The following is an 18,772-nucleotide window of genomic DNA, read 5'->3' as shown; positions in this document are numbered from 1 at the left end:
GTTAGTGGTAGAAGATGGCGGGATGCTCTTCCTGTTGTCATACCTTCCCCCTCACCCCCCCCCCCCCACTGTCCTCCCTCTGGACAGAATTTATACACCCCACCTGTCCATGTCTAATGTTATCCATGGAAAAGTATGAGAGCATTTCGAAATGTTTCTGAATTTTGTAACTGAGGTGAGATGTGGGTACCTGCTTGGTATTCACGTAGTTGGATAGTGGGATACTGCCGAAGAACCACATCCAGGGTGGCTAATGTAATATCACATTCTCTGTATTCATTTGGAGCTGTGTGGCGAGAGTAGAAACCAAAGGCATTACTTAGTGACAGTGCTGAGAGAAAGAAACATGGATAAATTTTATCTTTGTGTTGCAGTGGAGGCAGAAGTTAGGGTACGTTGAATAATTTTTCTGCGGTAATAGCTGTTTGGACACTAAAAATATTGTATAACACAGAGGAATAATGAAAGGTAGCTCACCAACAGAGAATGTTAGGTGATACTCAATCTTGAACATTATTCTTGAAAGTTATTAATAATAGAACCACTTTCATAATTTCTACATTAATACAGAGTAGGAGAGATGCTGAGGAGATTGATGACAAACGTCCATCTTCAAGATGATAGTTTACTTCAGATTAACAAAATTATTTTCAGCTCTCTACTAACGCACAAATGTGTGACACAATATCACAAAGTCGAGTTCAGTTTGTTTGGATATGACATTATAATGCTTTGCATAACAGTCACAAACGAACAAATTCTTATTAAATTTTCAGTGAGTAACGTTAATGAGAAACATTTCAATCTGGCTATCATGACAGGACCATAAATCTTGATCCCAAATCGAACATACAATACGACATGAAATTTTTTTGTTACAAACGTTACAATATGTCATTAATCTTGTGTTTCTTTTACATGCACAATGAATGGACACAGAAATCTGACGTATTGGATATTAATGTGGATAATGGAGAATGGGAATTAAAACTGTTAAGAGATGAGCTGGGGACTACGTGGCTGCAAATTAGTAGGTGCATCTTTGTTTCTACCTCTACTGACTCTTCTATGACTGTAGGTGGAAATTGTTAGTAGTTACTATTGTGTAAACTACATGTGCGACATTGTCCAATGGGAATCATCGCTAGGAAGTTTTTCCTCATGTTCTGTTAAAAACCAAAAGCCAAGGACCAAGGATATTAGTTAAAGAAATAGAAGATAATAGCTGATTTAATTATTTTCTAACTATTAACACAATATGTTAGTGAAATTAAACTCTTTTATGGTTAGAACAAGGAGCAACAGTTACAAAAAAATATTCAGCATTCAGTCAGTACACAGGAAACTACTGATACGATTACATTAATATTAGAATGCATTGAATTTGCAATTTAGAAACAATGTACAGAGTAATCAGATAGCAGTTCAGAATAGCCAAGTGGCACTAAAAACTGAACTGCAACCTGAATTACAAATGAGCAAGTGTGAATTGCAAAATACCAAGACAACACTACAGAATAAAATGCTGGCATCACAAACAGTACTGAACAGTGCAATTCAGCAGATGTCTATGGCAAAACAAAGTGTAGCCGCAGCATTTTGTCAGTTATGAGATGAACATGAACATTTGCCTGAAACATTTATACTTCAAAAATGGAATTTAACAATGTTAAGCAAGGGCAGGAGGAACTAACTAACATCATTGCTGAGGTGCCAAAAACCATAAGAGCTATGTCACATGGGCTTGTGACATAATTAACATGCAAATTACACAGCAGGTAGAAAAGTTTACAGGGGTTTTTCGGCAGTGATTGAATAAAAAGGACAGCCAACTGAACCCTACTGTTGTATTGAAGGTTCAGTCTCTAGTAACCAAAGTGAGTTTAGGAAAACAAGCTGCCAACTAAGAATATATTAAAGATTTGGTAGAAATGTGTAAACAACTAGGCAATGAGTTTTCAGAGTGGTTGTTAATTTGTGAGATACTTTCCAAGATAATCACTTGCTCAGCGCTGATGGCAAACGTGAGAATTAATGATAACCCATATCCTGAACTACAATTTTTAAACCAGACGTGCATGTACAGCCAGGAGTATCACTACATTCCACAAGAATGCCTTATTCCACGAGTGATTATGTGGCATTATGTATGGAAGAAAAATTTATTTAACGCAGACGATTTCGAACATTTAATTCTGCAAAGAAGTTGGTACATCCTACTGTTTTTATTGAATCCTTTAAAGGCGCTTTGCCCACAATATGGACTGAAAGTCAGAAGATAGAAAATGTCAGTGGATACACATTGGGTAATTGAGCTCTATGGGGAGTGGGCACTACAGAACCTTGTGATACATATGAACAACTGGAGAGCACTTTCACAGCAAAGTATTGGTCTGCTGTGGTGCAGGAGAGACTCGATAATCAGGTATATAATCCAGAACCATATAATCCATGGTGAGATACACTCTGGAGGTGTTTCAAGAAGTACCATAGTAAAACAAAGTAATTATTGGAACCAATATCCGCAAAAGAGCGTATAAGGATATTAAAAACAAAGCTACCACTTGACTGTCAAGAGAAATTATTGAATGTCAGTAGCACCAACTTTGTTGAATTCCTATTTGCAGTGGATGCTGTACATATGTTAATAGAAGATGCTACAGCCAGAGGTAACAACACGGATACCCAAAACAGTTGCACCAGGCACAACTATGCAACTAAGGATGCATGTAACCATCTGCAGCAATCAAATAGCAGCACAAATCAACAACAAGATTCTTCTAACAGTATGTTTAATAATGTGGATCGCCCATGAAATGACAACTAGAGTAATAATACTAATAATTATAAAAACAAGAGAGGAGATAGACAATATAATCCACACTACCAGCAAAATTCTGTATATTCGTGCTGCCAAATAAATGAAAACCAACCGAGTCCAAATGGAACCTGTAATGACTGAAGGAATCGTTCTCCAATAACTACGGATGTTACAAGCAAGCAACATACAAAACCCAACAAAGATAGGTAAACTGAATGTGACAAACTTTCGCCCCAAAAAGCTGGTCACAAGGAGTTAGTGGGTCCAAGACTATAAAATAAAGATGATATGTTTTAATGAAGGCACTGACATTAGGAATGAATTATTGCAAGGTGACCTCCCCTTCTAATTTTAAACTATGTAGTGTACCACAGGCAGCTATCAGTGTCAAAATTGCAGGATTCAATGCTTTGGCAGTTTTAGACACTGCAGCAAGTGTCAATGCTACCTCAACAGCTATTTTAAAGAGATTACAGGAACAAATGAATCTGTCAACTTTACTTGTGACCAGCTGCAAAATACTAGCTGCTGTAGGAGGATGCTCTCATTATCTAAAACTACAAACAAGGATTAAAATGGGCCTTGGTCATGGAGCGATTGAATCATATGCCTGATAATAGTAAACCTTGTTGTCCATTTGATTCTAGGGCATGAGCTGCTGAGACAGGTGAATGGAACAATAGATTTTACCTTTGGTAGACTTGTGTTAACGAAAGACGAAGGTCCTACAACAGTCAATTTAGTACATAAGCAAGACCTACATGGACACTGTTGCAAGTAACCAAAATCAAATAATTACTTGTAGTTCAAACAAGAGGAGCAACTATCATCTTCCAGTATATCTAGTACAAGTATTTCTGAACAGATTAAACAAAAAGCGGAAGAAGCCACTGCTCTAATGTCACAACAGATTCAAGAATTACAGTAATTACTTCAAGATTGTGCCAAGGTATTTGATGAGAAGCCAGATGTAACAAAGGGATATCTTTGTCACCTTAATATTACACCTCTATCCAAACGTTTTCGCGAAAGTAAGCCTTCAAAGCATTCAGTTTTCGCGAAAATCAAGCCTGGTGCAATGTTGAATGCAGTGGTGAAGAATATTACAACAAAAACAAGTCAACAGAACAAAGACGCTCACGTTGTGATTATTGGCGGCGGCAACGACGTATACTAAAACAAAACCAAGACAGCCCTGCGATGCTTCCATAACATATTACCAAAACTATTTCAAACGAACATTGTCATCACAAACGTGCCAGTGCGACATGATTTACCACTGTGGTCGTGTGTAAATAAGGAGATTCGACACTACAATTCCGAGCTAAAGAAACTGTGTGATAAATTTATCCATGTACATTTGATAGACCTTAAGTAAGATGAGTCGTGATGAACATACAAAACACGGATTCCACTTAAATAGGAAAGGGAAGGCCAATCTAGTTTCCCATATAAGCAAACTGTGCGAGAAAGACAGTGTGGAGAAAGCTCCAATTGCTCTGGGCTACAACCACGAGACTTTTTTAGAATAAAGGACCATAATAATAGTTTTCATGGATGTACTTCGGATATTACTGAGTCCCGTTTGCACAAAGAAAACCCAGTCTGTGAAATAAGTGATCAGTCATTGCAGGTCAGTTCTGAAGAACCAGTGTACGCAAAATGTTGTAAAAAGTGTAACTCAAACAATTTTGTTTCGTGCAAGATGGTAAATAAACAAGAAGGCATAATACCCTTACAGTTAATGCACTTAAATGTGCAACATCTCAGAAACAAACTAGACAATATTCATAGAGGAACACTTGCCACATGTACTAGTAATAACGGAACATGGGCTAAACTGCAGTGAAATAATACATTAAGATTAGAAGGTTACATTCTAGCAAATAGTTATTGTAGGCAAAACAATAAAGGTGGTTAATGTTAATAAGTATATAGAAGCTAAAAAAAATTCCTTTCTTGAACACTACACCAAAGAAGGATCAATTAAAATGACAGGTGCATTGTGGCACCATTTTAGTCCTATGCTCTGGCTGGCTCGTGAGTGGGAGGTGGGTGTGTGTGGGTCAAAGCACGACTGGTATAACTGAGCCGTCTTGCATTTTCGTTCGTTGTTTCATTTTATTACCAGAATGACAAATGCTCCTACCATAGTACAAATACGGCGAATATGTCCAGGACAGAGTTTGGGATGTAAAATTAGTGCACTAGCTTTTCGAATTATCTGGCACCTGCAAAGACATTTGAATCAAAGCATCTTGATGTATTCGTGCTTTTCTACTTGTTAGTATCAGTACCCACGTCACGTAATATAATGCATCATGTCCAGTAAAGTTATATGATTCATGACGTCACATCATGATTAAAGTTTAGGCTGCATGCATCCCCACTGTGGGATACTGCCTATTATAAACGAACCTCTACTCTTGGACACTTCCTATTGTAGATGCACCCCATTCCCTTAGACCCATCACCATATATTTAACAGGTGATGGGTTTGGGGGAGAAATGGTCTCTTTGGGGAAAAAATCAATCCCTGACATAAAAATTTAAAAAAAGCTGTTTTAGCATTCCCCCAGGAACAAATTTACCCTAAGAAATTTTATCACCCCCCCCCCCAAAAAAAAGCTTTATCAGCTTTTACATATTTTCTGTTCAGCTATATAACGTTAAATATTGTTTACAAGCGCTGGCAAATCTTCTGGATTTAGGGCACAGAATCAGGGACTTTGGCCTATAAATTGCAGCATGCAGGTGTGCCTACACCTTGCAACTAAGAGAGCTCGCTGCATTGGGGATGTATGGTTAACTCATAAAAAGCGAGAACAAGTCAAGATGTTTGGCTTAATTATCTTTGAAGCTGATAGATAAGTCGTAAAGCTAGTTCCTGTCTTTTACATCTCTAACTCTGTCCAAAACACATTCGTCTTTTTTGTGCTTCATCATAGCATTTTTGATTCTGGTTTCCAATTTTTACTCTACTATAATTTAGACATTAGACAACTGTAGCTTGGTAAACGATGTAAATTTTAGTTGATAAGTGATGTCTGATTAGTTAGAATTTTTTTATTGTCTTTAGAACTGAGCTTGCCATTGTTAGTCTTTCTCCTATACAGTTACCTGCCTGGTGTGGTTAAGCGAGTCAAGTAGAGGCTTCTGTGCCCTCAGAGGAGACAAGCCTCACTCCCATGTCAAGCTGATAAGCCCACAGAAGTTTTTATTTTATTTTTTATTATTTATTTATTTTATTATTTTTATTACTTTTCTATTTTGTTTTATATTCATAATTTTTCAAAATTCTGTTTAGATTCTTAATTGCCTGTTAATTTTTTCACTTGATATTACACACATTTTATTCATATATGCATGAACAGTATATGCAAACATACAAAAAATAGCTATAAATACCTAATACATTCCACAAAATGATGGTAAACATAATACGATACTGAACTAAATAATGTATACTGTCCAAGGTTTTTACGGTAGTATTTCTATGATAGTATTGGTTTAATTTTCTTCATTGCCAAAGCTTCAAGTGCTGAATCGAACAGTCAACCATTTTGTACAGGACTTGCCATAATTCTGTTTTGGTACATGCATAGTTTTGCATTTCCAAAGATTTTTCGATGATTTTAAGCCAATGGTGAATAACATCTCTAACATATAAAAACGAAACGATAATCAGCTTTAATAACCAGTTTTTTCAATTACATCCCAATGCAGGACATAAAATGCAGCACTTTTGTACGAAACACAGATTCATGCACAAATACCTGATTTTTCGCATATAAAACCCGAACAATCAAAGATTTTTGTAGACACTTCCTATAATTACGATAAGAATATACTTTTACTATCATCTGTTTAACTTTGAACATCTCAGCATATGCAACTCGTGTAAAATCGGATTTTATGTGCATTTTATGTGCAACTTTAGACTGCTATATTGTGACAATGAATAAAACTTTCACAGAACAACAGGACGACCATTAATTAAATGTATTTGCCCATATTCTTACAAAATTTGAATCGATTCGCACAAGATTGAAACATAGGAGTGGTGAGCGTACAAAAAGCTCACAGATAACTTTTTATTTTTTCACGTGAGATCCGAGAGAAGCTAGATTTCTGAATGCAAGTTTTACTATAGTATGGATTTCATATCTATTTGATTTCCTTTAGACTGTTTTTGGACATTCAATTCCTTTATAAACGAATTTTACCTGCTACATTTAGCTCGAATTTAAACCAACATATCTTGACAATGGATAAAGATATGTGATTAAAAAATTTCGTTTTAACTTTATCACTTTATCTACCTTCGTGAAAAGTTTGAGCAGATTTGTACAAGTTTTTGTGCATAAAATCCAAATGAAGTAAAATTTTTTCAAATGGGTGAAGCTTATCTTAGATCAACATCCAATGCACTGGTAGACCAAATTTGAACCATCAGTCTCGCTCCAGCCCAGAGTTATTTAAGGGGCACTCTTTTTCCTCTTAAAACCCGAGTGAGAGTGACTGTTTTTGCACATAAAATACGAAAAAGGCACATACAAATGGTATCATTAGTTCAGCATTAAATTCAACACAGTTAAAATATTTTGCAAAAGAAATTAATCAATACAGACAATGCACCTGGGCACAGGTCCACTGTTTGCCGCCATGGGGCCTTCATGTAAACCATATTTTGTTGCCCCCCTACAAATTTTTTTTCACACTCATATTACAGACTTGTCATCGGCATTTTCGTGATATAAATTGCTTTAATAATAATTTTTACAAAAAGAAAATCTATTTACATACTAATTCACTAGCTCTCACATACAAATGAGAATCAGTGTTGGCAAATCTAAGACTACTTTTATTCTAGCTTGTTTACTGACTTGTGAAAGTTTCTTCTACACTTACATATGCTCACACAAACTGAACTTTCCTTGCTTTCATAATTGCGAAATCTTCTATTATCTGTCTAGTACCTAACTGTCTAAGATCTCATGTTCTGTTGAAATAATAGCCAAATTTGTATGTCTCTGTTTCTGCATTGTTGATCTGAGATAATTTTTTTATAATTTTTAATTTAGAAAATGGCTTTTCACCAGATGCAAATGTAACCGGCAGAGTAAGAAATATTCTTGGCACTATTGCTGTGTTGGGAAAAGTTGATATTACATCATTTTTTAAAAGATATTGAAGAATCGTATATGAATCACAAGACTGATTTTCTAGGAAATGTAACCTTAAATCGTTAATTTCATTCTACAGATCAGTACCATCAATGATGGTTTCATTTCTTGAATGGTCTTTAAGTTTCATATGCAAATCTTTACGATGTTTCATCAGTTCTTCTTTAGGGTAACTAAATAATGTACTAATGGAAAATCAAAAATGTAGTATAAACGTTTCAGATCTGTTTGTTAAGGAAATTAATATCTAATCTAGAATTTGGAAAAAACTGACTTTGAAATTCACTTTGGGGTCTAACAAAACATCATCACGACATTCATACAGAAACTAAGTCTGTTTCCTTCTTGGGTGAAGTTTATTTACTGCTTCAGCATTTAGTTTGTTTTCTACATTGGAAGCTTGCTTTAAACCAATTTCAAATTTTTCATCTGTGTGATATTGTGTGAATTTGTCAATCAAGATCTTTAACAAATTGACCCATATCTGAGGTTAATTGTTTGGTTTAGCATCAGTGCACGTACAGAATTAATTTCGCTCAATACATCATACCAGATTACAACAGAACAAATGAATTTATAATATTGAATTTTTAAAACAAGTGAATTCGCTTTGAAAGTGGTGGTACAATCCCAAGTAGAAGAAGTTTCTGATGTTTCCAACAGAGCATCAAATACGTTTTCTGTGTAGAACTGCAAGCGCTTGATTGCTTCAATTCTGCTAGATCATCTTGCAGCACTTAAAGCTTCTAGCTTAAGCTCTGGTAAATGTTTGCAAATGACTGACCACCTAATTGTTGATGATGAAAAGGTGTAAATTTCTTGAATTAAGTCAAAGAAATTGATGACGCCATAAGAAATATCATCATTTACCACTAAGTTTAAGCTATGAGCTGAGCATGGGACGTAAAATGCACGCTTGTTGATTTCCAAAACTATTTTCTGCAGTCCATTGGGTTTTCCATGCATATTAGAACCTTTATCATAACCTCATCCATGCAGATTTTGAATGTCCAGGTCCAATTCAGAACTAATTCAAAATGAAATTTGACAAACCCTCGCCAGTAAAATTGATAATTGGGCACAAACCATTGAAATGTTCACATATCTCTACTTTCTTGTCATATGATTTACATAAACATGCCTAAGTATTAATTTTATTTGTTCTGTATGGCTTGCATCTGGTGTGCAGTCTAATATTGTTTAGATTCTCCCACTTTCTTCAAAATATGTTTTTTATCATTGTGCCTAGTTTGAATGTTAACTCCTAAATAGGGGGCCGTACCCGTCTGACTTGAATCAGATTTTGCTTCAGTTCTGTGAAAATTTTCCCTCATGACTGCCTTTAAAAATTTCCATTATCAAGTTCATATATGTTTTTGGAAGAACCACAAAAAGCCAGATAGTGTCACGACAAAAACTTAATAACAGCAATAATCCTTTATAGTTTATCACACCAGAGCTTTTTATCCTTCTTTATTAGTCTAAGCTGCATCTCATTCACAGTGTTCTTTGCCACATATTATTCGTCTGTACTAATGACTTCACATTTTCATTGTGGGACTCCACTTGCTTCATGTCTCTTCAGTGTCAGTGATAAATGCTGCCAATCTGAAAATCCATTCAGGTCAGAGAAACTACTTAACTTTCCCCAAACGTTTTACAACAGAAACACTGCACTGAATGTTTTGATAAAGAGTAAAGAAGCCAATCTCTTTTAACTATTTCACTGCTATAAAGATCTCTGTAATAGTAAGTGTCAACAAACTTTCTTCCCTCGTCATTAATAGGATAAATATGATTATGCACTTGAACAGGACCACATTTAGCTAAAATATTAACAAAATCACTATTAGTATTAAGAGGCCACAGCCCTGGGTCTTCACTGATTGTCAGACTCTCACAAAATGTCGCTGTGCTGCTTGAAGATTCTTCGGCAGCAACATCACATGTGTCACTGCTTTCGTTGAGACCACCAGAGGTAGTAGGAGAGCAACATGTCTTGTCTTCACTTGCTTCCATAGTTTCAGATCCAGATGTCGAGCACGTGGAAGAGGCAAGAGTTTCTTGACTGTCGTTTACAGATTTGGTCAAAAATTTCGTAATAGAACCTGCCAGTTTTTCTTTTTGCCTTTCCTTCTCTCGTTTATGATTACGAAACTGAGCCTGAAAAGGTTTATTTCTTTACTGTGGTTCCTAAAACACTTTTTGGGTGAAACTAATGAAATCGTTTGTTGGTACTTGGTTGAACAAATTTACAAATAAATGGAATGCTTACACTTTTGTTCTATAATACTTTATTTGTTGTTGCTATAGGCATTTTAGAGTATATATATATTTCCTTCCACTTCTGACAATCTCGTTGTTTCCCCAGCTTACTCTCATTGTTGCCCCAGCTTAGTCACATTGTTTTTCCAGATTAGCTTATAAGTGACTGTTGAATTCAGAACCTGGTCGATAACATTGCACAGTGTCTCTACATTTTTACGGTGAGTTTATTAATTTAGGTGACAATTGGCAACAGAGCCAGTAAGGTAGATGCGAATTAATCTATCTAAATACTAAACCAATTTTATTTTGTTTGTGTAATATGGAACGTAATTATGTACTGTTTTAACATTAGTAAATAGTGTAGCCAATTTGTTGGAAAAGGAGGATTTTAGGTTGACTTGCATCCATATATGGTTAGGTTTAACAATGAGAATGTCGGTGATGTACTGGATATGACAAACAACCAGTATAAATGCGGCATAATGTTTCTCTGTTGTTAATCGTCTGTTACGGAAGTCACTTCTCCTTTGAATGCGCTGCTGCATCATGATGTTGTAGCCAGTGGCGGCTGATGATCATGTGCTGCCATGCTACAGCACACTGTAAATATCTTACGAAAATTGTGCCATTTATCTTCGAATGCAAGGTATAAATCATAGTAAAATTTCTCCTTGATTTGAGCCAGAAATCGCACTAAAATTACTTTAATTCTTTTCCAATGCGTGATGGTATGTAAATAAAATGGAGAAAAACTCGTTTTGGATATGAATTATGATATTAGCGACTTAGACTAATGACATCAAAAACTCGTATGTTGGAAGATTACCCTCATCTATAGCATCTAGTAGTCAGGCCTACTAGATGAGTGGCCTGCCAAACAAGCGCTTTTATTATTCATACATCAGAAAAATTTTCATGATTTATCATACCCACGGCAACTATGCATGAAATTAAAGCCATACTGCCTAACAGTTATGCTATAATTTATTCTCGTCTCTACTTCTTAACGCAACAATTAGTCATCTGACTAATAGCTTGTGCACATTTCTTATGGACTCACTCCACCCTTGCAAGACCACATTTCCTTTCTGTGACATATATTCTAATCAAAGTTTGGGCATACTATCAAAAAATGGACCTTATGGTGTAATGCCTCAACAAAATGTCTACCCACAACTCAATAATCAAGACCACCATTTGTTTAATATATCTCTTCTTTTATTATAATAAATTCTTTCACACTAATGTTGCATAATTTCTTGCATTACACTTAAACACAATAGTTAAACAAGGGATTCTCCACCCAATGGGCATGACATTACATAAGCATTTTACTGTTCTATGGTCTCGTAATATTTCTGTTTATCGCTACTGTGCACTTTCTGGATTGGTAAGGAATCTTTCGCTACTTCATCCTCTCTCATAGTCTCATAAGCTCATTCATTAGCAACATAACGAATTTACTGACTATTGGGCTGAAGTAAGGAAAATCTGCTTGACCCACCATATTTGAAACTAATTCGCTACTGTCTCATGCAAATCACTGTCTCATACAAAATAAATCAAATTGGCAGTATAAAACACATCTCAAAAACAAAATGTTTGGTTATCTCCTTGTTCTGCTTTCTCACATCAATCAATAGTCATCCCAGATTCACAAGTCACTGACCCCTACGACAAACTCTGGAGGATTTATGCATATCTCCCTGTGCAATTCAACCCACATAGTGTTGCCAGGTAGATGGCTGACTCATCTTAATTATCTCTCAGAGTATCAGAATATCAAGTTAGCATCACATGAATGAATCTCATAATGGAAATTTTTGGTATGTTAATTATCTCACACATGGATCCTCAGCTGAAAGCTTGGACAAGCACTTTTAGTTTTTCATTGTCTCATAGTCAGGTTGAGCCGCACACTGTACTCACCACGTGGAAGTGCTTGTCTCTAATTCAAGTTCTGCACACACAGTTCTTAAACATTTTCAACTTAGATTTACACACGCAAGTATTTCATCTTAATATTACCACACACAAGTATTTCATCTTATAATTACAACACGTGGTTTCATTGTGACCGTTGGTCACTTCCGAAGGATCCTGTGTTCCTCATGAATTTTACCGGCCTATTTTTTTCCGAACAATTCACATGATCCTCCCACCAAATGTTTGTGTAAAGAGAAATCGCTATTTTTATCTACTCTTAAGTATTCCACATGCATACCATTTTCATATAAATTTGTTTTTATGGAGCACACATAATACACGTCTTCACTCCTCAGGAACCAACGACACAGTGCCGAAAAATGGCCATTCATCATGTCACCCCACGCTTCCGCAGTAGTGGGGGAGAACCTTGCAACTTTATTGGTCAGCCACATTCTCCAGGCCCTCTAGTGCTCTGGTATACTTCCTCTCTGTGGTTTGGCCAACGGTGACCAGATGACTGTCTCAAACATGATTATAGAATCAACCTTCACTATCTGTGGTCAGCAGATGACAGCCATTCGTCGCATTCCCAAACATCACCAATCTGGATATAGGGATCTATTTTAAGAAAGTGCACATCTGAATAATTAAATATATAAATTGTCCTTCTTTCCTACATTGGTAACTGGCTTCGGTGTATTAAATAAAATGGTGGTATTATATAAGAAAATGCTGTTTTGACAAGAACAACAGAGAATGTTGTTGTACATATTTTCTAAGTTGGGCAATACTGTACCCTTTCAATGTGTCAGACAGTGTAATATGTGAAAGTAGCAACTTATGTATCAGTGACACAACAAATGAAATTTACATAGTTTATGTAGATGTATAGGGTGGGGGCATTGAATTTATCCTACAGGACGTCCTACAGAGTCGGCGTCCAGATGCTGGTTCCCGTACAGGGAATCCTCGTCGATTCTCGGAGGGAGAATTTGACTGACGAAACTCCGCTCTCCATTCACTTCTTCCCAGCCATTAGCACGATACCCAAAGCTGCACATTGTCTGTTGATTGTTTGCTGCAACTTAAAGAGTGCTATCAGTGCATATTACTTCTAGTTTTACAAAATATATGCGTAGAAAGAAGCATCCCTATGACGAATACGGTTTTCTATTTTAATTGTACCAGTTTCTAATACTAACTATTCCCAGCTTTATTGTCCCTGTTTTAACACGTTAATTGCTGACAGCAGTGTCTATACAGAACTTTAAACCGGTTGTCGAAAGTAACGTTCTCCCACAGTGACCGCAATTCACCTTTGACATTAGAAATTAAATTTTCGCTGACGTTTATAACCTTTGTGCAGCGATCAGTTAGGCTAATGTTACTCCTTTCCTATTGCCTTCATTAGTAACGCCACTTGGAAAACGTCATTTAGACCCATAGGTAACTACACTCCTGGAAATGGAAAAAAGGACACATTGACACCGGTGTGTCAGACCCACCATACTTGCTCCGGACACTGCGAGAGGGCTGTACAAGCAATGATCACACGCACGGCACAGCGGACACACCAGGAACCGCCGTGTTGCCCGTCGAATGGCGCTAGCTGCGCAGCATTTGTGCACCGCCGCCGTCAGTGTCAGCCAGTTTGCCGTGGCATACGGAGCTCCATCGCAGTCTTTAACACTGGTAGCATGCCGCGACAGCTTGGACGTGAACCATATGTGCAGTTGACGGACTTTGAGCGAGGGCGTATAGTGGGCATGCGGGAGGCCGGGTGGACGTACCGCCGAATTGCTCAACACGTGGGGCGTGAGGTCTCCACAGTACATCGATGTTGTCGCCAGTGGTCGGCGGAAGGTGCACGTGCCCGTCGACCTGGGACCGGACCGCAGCGACGCACGGATGCACGCCAAGACCGTAGGATCCTACGCAGTGGCGTAGGGGACCGCACCGCCACTTCCCAGCAAATTAGGGACACTGTTGCTCCTGGGGTATCGGCGAGGACCATTCGCAACCGTCTCCATGAAGCTGGGCTACGGTCCCGCACACCGTTAGGCCGTCTTCCGCTCACGCCCCAACATCGTGCAGCCCGCCTCCAGTGGTGTCGCGACAGGCGTGAATGGAGGGACGAATGGAGACGTGTCGTCTTCAGCGATGAGAGTCGCTTCTGCCTTGGTGCCAATGATGGTCGTATGCGTGTTTGGCGCCGTGCAGGTGAGCGCCACAATCAGGACTACATACGACCGAGGCACACAGGGCCAACACCCGGCAACATGGTGTGGGGAGCGATCTCCTACACTGGCCGTACACCACTGGTGATCGTCGAGGGGACACTGAATAGTGCACGGTACATCCAAACCGTCATCGAACCCATCATTCTACCATTCCTAGACTGGCAAGGGAACTTGCTGTTCCAACAGGACCATGCACGTCCGCATGTACCCCTTGCCACCCAACGTGCTCTAGAAGGTGTAAGTCAACTACCCTGGCCAGCAAGATCTCCGGATCTGTCCCCCATTGAGCATGTTTGGGACTGGATGAAGCGTCGTCTCACGCGGTCTGCACGTCCAGCACGAACGCTGGTCCAACTGAGGCGCCAGGTGGAAATGGCATGGCAAGCCGTTCCACAGGACTACATCCAGCATCTCTACGATCGTCTCCATGGGAGAATAGCAGCCTGCATTGCTGCGAAAGGTGGATATACACTGTACTAGTGCCGACATTGTGCATGCTCTGTTGCCTGTGTCTATGTGCCTGTGGTTCTGTCAGTGTGATCATGTGATGTATCTGACCCCAGGAATGTGTCAATAAAGTTTCCCCTTCCTGGGACAATGAATTCACGGTGTTCTTATTTCAATTTCCAGGAGTGTATATGAACAAAGGACCTTTAAAATATATATAAAAAAAATAGCACAGTTAATTCTCAAAGTAATGTTGGAATTTTTACCTCTTTTTAAGGAACGAGGACGTAATTTTGTGCCAATATGCATTTGATTCTTGTGGTAAACGGAAATTAGGTCATTTTGTCAGTAATATAATTATGATTTCTAGCTTTCTGATTTCTGATCTACCTTAAATAGGTTCTTATATAAGCTCAATTGTCTTGACGAATTTTGACGTCCTGTAGGATAAATGCAATGCCCCCACCCTATACACCTACACCGGCTTCTACTTAGTAATATCCACATTGGGGATGTTCCTTTGCAAGTAGGAATACCTGCCGTTGTTACTGTGGTTCCAACATACAGACGTTTGGTATTTTAATTCGAACAGTCAGATATACATTTCATTCTTAGGAGAGGATTAAATAATTGTGTCATGCAGATATGGAGGCATTGAACGAATCTGATCCAAGCGATCTGCCCCTAGGCGTGCCACCTGCATCCACTGCACGTTCTGCACGCCCGCTCCCAGTGGCCCTGCCTTGGAGCCAGCGCCGGGTTGTCGTGGAAATTTAGCTTAATATACTGCAACATAGCTACAGTAAAACTCGAGTTCGAATAGTTATACAAATGGGCGCTGTTCTGAGCTAAATCAAAAACTTTTTACCCCATGTTCCTAGCTCCAATAGGAGTTGAGCACCAAGCCGCCCCCCCCCCCCTGCCTCCCCCCTAATGGCTATGATTTTGCATGTGGCCTTTTTATACATATTTGTTACAGCACTTTGACGCTGTAGCTACTGGACTGCGATTGGCTGGATATAGTGTGAGGAGAGGGGACATGACCATGTAATGCCATCAGGATCAAAAGTCGATGGCCATTGCTGTACTTTTGGATGTAGGAAACTCAACATTCAAAGCTCAGTTTTCTGTCCAGAGTCCACATTGTCTTCTCATTACTCTTTACTATAATTGTACTACACTGTCCAGTCACATTAATATGATCACCTGTCAAAAGCCTTAATAGTTACCTTTTTTAGCAAAGACCACTGCAAGATTTGCAGGAAGAGAGTTAATAATATTCCGGAAGGTACCGACAGGGGCATGGAGACATGCTGACTCCAGTGCCATGGCCAACTGCGCTAGGTTTCTTTGTTGAGTATCCATGGCATGTAAGTCCAGTAAAGGTGGTCCTACAGATACTCGATTGGGATTAAATCTGGGGTGTTTGGTGGTCAGGGAAACTCATCCTGGTGCTCTTCGAAACATCCACGTACAATGTGAGTTGTGTGACATGCTGCATTGTTCTGCAAGTAGATGCCATGGTGATGAGGAAGAAAGCTGCATGCAGGGATAAACATGGCCCCAAGAATACATGCATACATGTGTTGATCCATTGTGCCTTCCAGAATGACGAGATCACCCAGGGCATGCCACAAAAACATTCCCCAGACAAGAACACTTTCTTCTCTGGCCTAGACCCTTCCAATGATTATTGCAGTGTTTACTATCAGACGTTTCATGCCACACACGCCAATGGCTATCTGTCTGAAGAAGTGTAAGATGTGAGTCATCTGAAAAGGCCATATGTCGCCACTCAGTGGATGTCCAGTTGTGATTTTGGCGTGCAGATTCCAGCCTTCGTCACCAATGAAGCTGCCAGGCGCTTGCTGTGGAGGCCAATACACAGCAACATTTGCTGAAAGGTTGTTGAGTAGACACTGTTGGTAGCCCCTTGGTTCATACAGGCTGTTAGTTGCTCAACAGTTGCACATCTATCCATTTATGCACATCTCGCAGCCATCATTCACCCCTGTAATCTATGATCCATGGTGCACCACAGTTGTCTCTGCACTAGTTTTTGATAGCGCCATGTTGCCATACAGGGTGTACCTTAACAATGGCGGCATGCGAACACCAAAATTCTTCCACCCTCGGCCCAAAAGCCAATCATCATGCCCGTTTGGACTGCAGATAAATCGATCCGTTTCTGCATTAAGGGATCAATGACACTGTTTCTGCTTCCACTCAAATCACTTTCCATAAACTCTAATACAAATATTGTCACATGCTGTCTGTGAGTGGTTATTGCACATCGATGACGAACATATGTGGAGGTCGCATTCATGTGGCTGAACCATGTGTATTGAAGGGCAAATCACACTAGATGAAACTGAATGAGACTAAGAGAAAAGTGAAAAAGTTCCACAATACATTTCAAATGTCAGCATTCACGAAGGCTGTCAGCAGAACAGAATGCAATAGGACTAAATGGGATTTCATAGTGAAGGTTTCTTGGTAAGAAAGTTTTGATGTTTTAGGTTTTCGGGAGCACGATGACGTCGTCAGCTGACATGAAAAATTAATCTGTTTCCACCACATTCACTTGTGATATACACTCCTGGAAATTGAAATAAGAACACCGTGAATTCATTGTCCCAGGAAGGGGAAACTTTATTGACACATTCCTGGGGTCAGATACATCACATGATCACACTGACAGAACCACAGGCACATAGACACAGGCAACAGAGCATGCACAATGTCGGCACTAGTACAGTGTATATCCACCTTTCGCGGCAATGCAGGCTGCTATTTTCCCATGGAGACGTTCGTAGAGATGCTGGATGTAGTCCTGTGGAACGGCTTGCCATGCCATTTCCACCTGGCGCCTCAGTTGGACCAGCGTTCGTGCTGGACGTGCAGACCGCGTGAGACGACGCTTCATCCAGTCCCAAACATGCTCAATGGGGGACAGATCCGGAGATCTTGCTGGCCAGGGTAGTTGACTTACACCTTCTAGAGCACGTTGGGTGGCACGGGATACATGCGGACGTGCATTGTCCTGTTGGAACAGCAAGTTCCCTTGCCGGTCTAGGAATGGTAGAACGATGGGTTCGATGACGGTTTGGATGTACCGTGCACTATTCAGTGTCCCCTCGACGATCACCAGTGGTGTACGGCCAGTGTAGGAGATCGCTCCCCACACCATGATGCCGGGTGTTGGCCCTGTGTGCCTCGGTCGTATGCAGTCCTGATTGTGGCGCTCACCTGCACGGCGCCAAACACGCATACGACCATCATTGGCACCAAGGCAGAAGCGACTCTCATCGCTGAAGACGACACGTCTCCATTCGTCCCTCCATTCACGCCTGTCGCGACACCACTGGAGGTGGGCTGCACGATGTTGGGGCGTGAGCGGAAGACGGCCTAACGGTGTGCGGGACCGTAGCCCAGCTTCATGGAGACGGTTGCGAATGGTCCTCGCCGATACCCCAGGAGCAACAGTGTCCCTAATTTGCTGGGAAGTGGCGGTGCGGTCCCCTACGCCACTGCGTAGGATCCTACGGTCTTGGCGTGCATCCGTGCGTCGCTGCGGTCCGGTCCCAGGTCGACGGGCACGTGCACCTTCCGCCGACCACTGGCGACAACATCGATGTACTGTGGAGACCTCACGCCCCACGTGTTGAGCAATTCGGCGGTACGTCCACCCGGCCTCCCGCATGCCCACTATACGCCCTCGCTCAAAGTTCGTCAACTGCACATACGGTTCACGTCCACGCTGTCGCGGCATGCTACCAGTTTTAAAGACTGCGATGGAGCTCCGTATGCCATGGCAAACTGGCTGACACTGACGGCGGCGGTGCACAAATGCTGCGCAGCTAGCGCCATTCGAAGGGCAA

The 18,772-nt window shown here is 40.1% G+C and overlaps 1 protein-coding gene across 1 annotated transcript in view; it reads left to right on the top strand.

The window, feature by feature from the left end:
- Window positions 1-18,772, top strand: part of LOC126204249 (uncharacterized) — a 116,264-nt gene that overhangs the window by 53,280 nt on the left and 44,212 nt on the right. The window contains exons 5-6 of the mRNA XM_049938676.1: window positions 1,396-1,601; window positions 2,628-2,786. Coding sequence (XP_049794633.1) covers window positions 1,396-1,601; window positions 2,628-2,786 — 365 coding nt within the window. The remainder of the gene's footprint in view (window positions 1-1,395; window positions 1,602-2,627; window positions 2,787-18,772) is intronic.

Source organism: Schistocerca nitens, chromosome 1 (assembly GCF_023898315.1).
Source record: "Schistocerca nitens isolate TAMUIC-IGC-003100 chromosome 1, iqSchNite1.1, whole genome shotgun sequence".
Taxonomy (NCBI): domain Eukaryota; kingdom Metazoa; phylum Arthropoda; class Insecta; order Orthoptera; family Acrididae; genus Schistocerca; species Schistocerca nitens.
Note: the sequence above shows the minus strand (reverse complement) of the source record. Positions and strands in the feature narration are given on the sequence as shown.